General features: G+C 42.2%; 1 protein-coding gene across 1 annotated transcript; it reads left to right on the forward strand.

The window, feature by feature from the left end:
* The first annotated feature begins 587 nt into the window (after positions 1-587).
* puraa (purine-rich element binding protein Aa) lies at positions 588-6,099 on the forward strand. Its single transcript, XM_029251587.1, is given in 4 exon segments — positions 588-642; positions 5,081-5,235; positions 5,238-5,292; positions 5,294-6,099. Coding segments are annotated over 4 exon segments (1,020 nt in total). The 5' UTR covers positions 588-628; the 3' UTR covers positions 6,090-6,099.
* Positions 6,100-6,430: the final 331 nt, after the last annotated feature.

Consider the following 6,430-nt stretch of genomic DNA (forward strand, 5'->3'; position numbering starts at 1 on the left):
GACTTGTTCCGCTTATGGTGTTGCCCTTTCGCACGCGGATTGTTTAAAAAAACAACAACAACAACAAAAAAAAAAACCAAAACAAATAACGGTGTCAGAGCTGAGAGGAAACAGCACTTCAGGCCCTTTTCACATCATCACTGAAGGGTATTTTCGTCTGCAAACTTCACAGAAAACTGGAACCACTATTTCACTCCAATACATTTACATTTATTCATTTAGCGGACGCTTTTGTCCAAAGCGACGTACATCTCAGTAAAAGTACAATACTAAAGGAAGAACGATGTACAAACTCAGAAATTCAACAAACGTTTTGCGGACTCCAGGTATCTGATATTCTCAGATAGAAATTATAAGTAACAAACAGTGCAGTACTGTAGAGGACTTACTGTACATCCACATCTAAATATTCCCCTTCCTGAAGTTCATTCTAAACACCCACAAAATGCGGAGTAAAAGGCAACATTATCAAAATATGTCATATATTAATACTTCATCAAGTTGCGTTTCTTTTATGCATTTTTCTGTTTAATTTGAAATAATTGATCACATTAAAATCTGTGTCAGGCATTCGGACAAGGAGCGGATGCCATTGGCGGTCTCTGTCATTGAGGGATAAAATCAGAACATGAACAGTTACATGTAAGTCTTTCACGCGCTCCACATACATTACATGTGTTCATACGTACAAGTATGATGTCCTGGGAGATGGACGGTTTCAGAAGTACGGTTCGACGGGCTCTTGAAGATACGCACCTGTGCACCTCAAGAACAAACAGCTGGCAAAGGAAACATGCGACTGAAACATGTACAGTACAACACTCCCAGAGAGATACATCATGGCAAAATTCATGAGCTAATAAAGACCTTACAGCTCAGATTTGAACCTTTACGGTTTTGTCACCATATATAGTTGGTCTATTAGCCAGCCATACCCGCTATATTTATTAGTCCGTTATTAATACTGGAAGAATTTCTTAAATGAAGAGAACGGATAATTGCACTGAGAGACCTATTCATATTCATATTTATTGAACTCCCAGTGTCGGTCTGGGTTATAACTGAGTCTACATATTGCGCTTATTTTCTTTTTTTTTTTTTTTTTTTTTTAATTAACCGAATGGTTTCGTTTAGAGTGAAGAACAATCTTTTAATTTTTAACATTTAGGAAACAGCAGAATAAATAGTAAAGCAATCTCTCCATTGCTTTATTTTATAAGATGGTATATAGGTACAGGTTATTTGTAACAAATTGTTTATAGCGAAACATGATTTTTCCCGAAGGAAATTAACGAATAGTTTTAACACGTTTTGACTTTTATCTTAAATACATGTTGGTTTGGATAAGTGAGTAAAATCTGTAAAAGGCTGATATACTTCTTACCTTTTTAATCAATATACATGTTAATTTAAAAATTGAGCATTGAGAGAAGCTGAAGCAAAGAGGCGAGGGCAGAATTAAATGGGAAAAATCGCGCCCCGTCTTTACAAGAATCTCCAACATTCTCTTCGTCTTTGTATTTATGAACAAAACCAAAAGGAGATGCCATCCGACAGTATTTCTCGTTTAAAAAATAAAATTATTCTATAATTCAGTTGCAAGAAGTAGATTTTTGATTAAGACGAAACTGCATTTCAACAAATAAGTGATTTTTCAGCAAGAAGACATGCTTAGTGCATGGGAAAAAAATCGAAATTTAGTTAAAACTTATTACTTAATTTAAAAGAAATATACTGGAACGCACTTTACCGAAGTCAGAACTGAGGTTGAGACGCTTGACGAAAATAAAGTGATGATTTTACTGAATTCTGTGTACTTTACGTCACGCTGACTCTAAGTAGCATATTTTTAGGAGAATATAATACAAAAAAAATTAAGCGCACCCTAAATATTAAAACAAGTGTCGATTAAGTCAAATATTTATTTCTATAATTGTAGTGAAATTTTGAATTTTTGATAGCACGTAATAAATATAACTGTTCGTAGACTCTTGAATTAGATAAATAAAAATAATTTAAATACTCACATTTACAATGCATACATTTACTTTGCAGACACAAACAGTAATAATGAAATTTAAAACACGTTAAAACATTGCAAACAATGGTAGATGCTATAAAATTCAGTTCGGTCGTATAAATTCATGAGTTACTGCTACAGACGGATATTCAAAACTTTGTAACATCGTGAATAAAACTGATAATGTTTACGTAGCAGTTGCTGTATTGTGCTTTTGTTATATTAACCTTTGAGGTTAATTGCTTAAGCCTCTTTTTCTTTCATATTTATGAAAGGTTAAAGAAAAAATAACATTAATGAATTAATAAAACAAAAAATGACAAATAAGTCAAACCCGAATTAGTTATATAAAAGTTTGACACCCTCATGGAATCAAATTTAAAAGTTCTTAGCTGACAAATGTGCATTTTCTTCTGCTATACAATTTACAATCCATCAGTCACACACACAATACATATTTACGCATGTGATAATACTTTTAAATTATGTTGCGAGATTTGTTTTGTCTTCAGCAACAACTAATGCGGACAGGTCTACTTTTGTGCAGCCTCTTTCACAGCTAGTAACACTAAATGTTCAAGTTTGTAGCAAAATGCTTAAAAGAAGGCTTAAAATACCGTAGGAAGCCAACATATTTTACTGTGCTTCCCGAAAAGTAACATTTTGCATGAAGTAAAATAGGAGTGAGCCTGATTTTTATTATAATAGTAATTTGGTATGCCGTTATACACGTTTTTAATGCAAAGACAGTGTATGTTTTTAAACATGGACGGATTTCAGGCAGCAGCACTGAAAATGATGATTTGCTATTCGTGATCTCTTTGGGATCCATCTTTTTATTTATTTTTATTTCTTTACATTTCTTTACAAACGTGGCTGACACACACGGGTACTAAATCTATGATCAATCTGAGAATTTTACGCCTGTAATAACTTTATGGCGAGCGCTTCTATATAAAATCCTGTACCATCTAGTTCCTCTTGCGCATTAGCAGGTAAATCGAAATTTTCTCTGCATTTTCTTAAATTCAATCAGCGCGGAAGAGAAATATATTTAAAAGTGGCCAGGAATCTACGGATTATATTTTGTGAAGTTACTCTGAGCTGGCTCCAGATATATTTTACGGGCATTTTTAACATTTTTACGACCTCCTTCAGCAGGGATGGTATAGATATTGGGACCTTTCTGCGGGCATTTGTTGTTTTCATTTCAGGCTTGTTTTGGGATATTTGCAGGACTTTCCCGATGGATTTTTCAAAATACATTTATTCATTCCCCGAGCTCTTTTTTTCTGTTGCTCCACCAGAATAAAGGGGAGTTGCATTTGACAGACCGGGGGCCCTTTTCACCAAACCATCGCAGTTCAATCCAGAGAAGTCAGAGCAGCCACTTTCAGCCTCACAACTGACTAAAGTACAGTAATACAGTATTACAGTACAGTACTACAGTACAATAGCTACTCATTGTTCTCTCCAATATGAGGTGCGTTGTTTAGCACAGTCATCTTTCGGTCTTCTTGCTCCACGTGTATTGACGGTTTGGAGAAGCAGCACTGTGGCGGGGGGGCGCATTTTCCCATATAACTGCGAAAAATCACCGCGCTTGTCATGTAATAACTGAGTAAATTATATATTGGAACGGGCTGATCCACAATAACAGCATGCCTTTTATTTACCCTACCTTTTACCTCACCTGCAAAGAGACTTGGACTGTGTTTGCTGTACCATGAAAATTGACTGTAATTAGTATTATTTGTATATTGTAATAATGTTATAAGATGTATAATTGCAAGAAGAGAGTTACTGAGTAAATATCCAATATTATACATTTAATTTCCCGTAACTCATCGTGTGCTTTACTAAATGTTTTCGGCGTTATGGTTGATCTATGTTCGCATTTATTGCTAAAAGTTTTTAAGCATAAAACTCTTTACGGACGCTTTTTATCTGTTTGATTATACTCAATAGATTTTGACCCGCAATTAACACATTTAGCCAGTTTTTTTTTTTTTTTTAAATGGCATTTTAAGTTTATAATCGGATGTCTTGCCAGGAGGTTTCTAACCGTAACGGGCCTGTTTTTGTTGTTCCTTAAACCTTTGATTCGTTACTAGGACAGTTAGTCCACGTTTAGTCCCGTACAACCATTTATTCAGTTTTTTACCAGCGTAACAGGAAAGTTACATTTCAGGGGTACGTATTTTAATCGGCTTGTATGAAGACTAGCACATTTTTTTTTCTTGCATTCATACTGTATTAGCCAGTGTAAAATAAAATGCCATAGGGCGTACTTTAAGTTTATATTTATATTTATTCATTAAGCAGATGCTTTTCTCCAAAGCGATGTACATCTCAGCGAAAATACAATTTATACATTACATTAAGAGAAAGAGACACGGCTGCAGACATGTGATTCTTAAGTAAACCTAGTTTGTTACTTTCCACTTGATACACCGATGTTCATCGCTCCAGTAGGTGCATAAAACGCAGGACAGATGAATCCTGATAAAAAAAAAAAAATTGTAGAAAGGTTATTTATTGAACGAAATTATATATCTGACCCGTTAAGTAGTTAATGGAATGCAGCTCCGTATTAAACGCGAGTCAGTATGAGTATGCTGTCCTTGTCTGCATTCTGACAAATGAGTCTTCGGACTTTTTTTTTTTTGTTGTTGTTTTTTTTTTTTTTTTTTTTAGCACTTTATAATAAATTTCTACAGCTTGTTAAATTCTACTGCCGCAGAGACCGCAGGTTTTCCGCGAATTGTCCGAATTAGTGCGAAACGCGCGCGAAGAGACCGCAGCCCGGCCGCTCGAGGGACACAAGTCGGGGGTGACAAACGCGGCGAAAATGGTGCCGTAGAAAGAGGGGAGCGGGCGAGATGTGGCCGCTTGGCCTCGTGAGAGAGGCGCCGTGCGGCTCTCGCGCACATCCGAGCGCCGCGAGGCGAGACGAAGCAAAGTGCGTGCGTGCGTGCGTCACTCGCGCGGCTCCGAACGGCGACAGGTGAACCGAGCGACTCGAAGAGTCTGTCTCTCCTCCTGTGTCTCTGTGCGCAGATCTCGCGAGATCGGCGGCGTGGCGTGGCGCCTGGCAGCGGCGTCTGCAGCAGACGGAGGGAGAAAGGCAGGCAGGCAGGCAGGCGGCGGCATCATGGCGGACAGAGACAGTGGAAGCGAGCAGGGAGGAGCGGCCACGGGCCCGGGCGTCGGCTCCCTGCACGCGGCGGCGGCGGCAGCGGCGGCGGCGGCGACGGGCGGGGCGGGCTCGGCTTCCGGGCTGCAGCACGAGACGCAGGAGCTCGCCTCCAAGCGCGTCGACATCCAGAACAAGCGCTTCTACCTGGACGTGAAGCAGAACGCGAAGGGCCGCTTCCTCAAGATCGCCGAGGTCGGCGCCGGGGGAAACAAGAGCCGCCTCACGCTCTCCATGTCGGTGGCGGTCGAGTTCCGCGACTACCTGGGCGACTTCATCGAGCACTACGCGCAGCTGGGGCCCAGCAACCCGGACGTGGCGCAGGACGAGCCGCGGCGGGCGCTCAAGAGCGAGTTCCTGGTGCGCGAGAACCGCAAGTACTACATGGACCTGAAGGAGAACCAGCGGGGCCGCTTCCTCAGGATCCGGCAGACCGTGAACCGGGGGCCCGGCCTGGGCTCCACGCAGGGCCAGACGATCGCGCTTCCCGCGCAGGGGCTCATCGAGTTCCGCGACGCGCTCGCCAAGCTCATCGACGACTACGGCGTGGAGGACGAGCCGGCCGAGCTGCCCGAGGGCACCTCCTTGACTGTGGACAACAAGCGCTTCTTCTTCGACGTGGGCGCCAACAAGTACGGCGTGTTCATGCGCGTGAGCGAGGTGAAGCCCACGTACCGCAACTCGATCACGGTGCCCTACAAAGTGTGGTCCAAGTTCGGCAGCACCTTCTGCAAGTACGCGGAGGAGATGAAGAAGATCCAGGAGAAGCAGCGGGAGAAGCGGGCGTGCGAGCTGCAGCAGCAGGGGCCCTCGGCGGCGGCGGCGGCGGCGGCAGCGGAGGAGCTGCAGGCGGACGACGGGGACGAGGATTGACGATGGACGGACGGACGTACGGAGAGAGGGAGGGAGGGAGGAAGCGAGCGAGCGAGCGATCGCCAGCCGGAACGCGACGCGCGTGCACACACACACACATGTACACAGGCACGCACACGCACGCACACACACACACACACTCACACGCGAACGAGCGCGCGCCCGCCCATACACCGGAGGGAGACGCCGGGACAGAGAAGCAAGAAGGAAAAAAAAAAAATGCAAAAAAAAGAGAGCGATCGAAATAACAGAAGAGAAATTATTATTATTATTATTGTTATTATTAATTAAAAAGAACTTTACTGTAAAAAGCAAGAGAGAAAGTTAAGTGCAAGAGAAGA

The sequence above is a fragment of the Scleropages formosus genome, chromosome 4, assembly GCF_900964775.1.
Source record: "Scleropages formosus chromosome 4, fSclFor1.1, whole genome shotgun sequence".
In the NCBI taxonomy this organism is placed as follows: Eukaryota; Metazoa; Chordata; class Actinopteri; order Osteoglossiformes; family Osteoglossidae; genus Scleropages; species Scleropages formosus.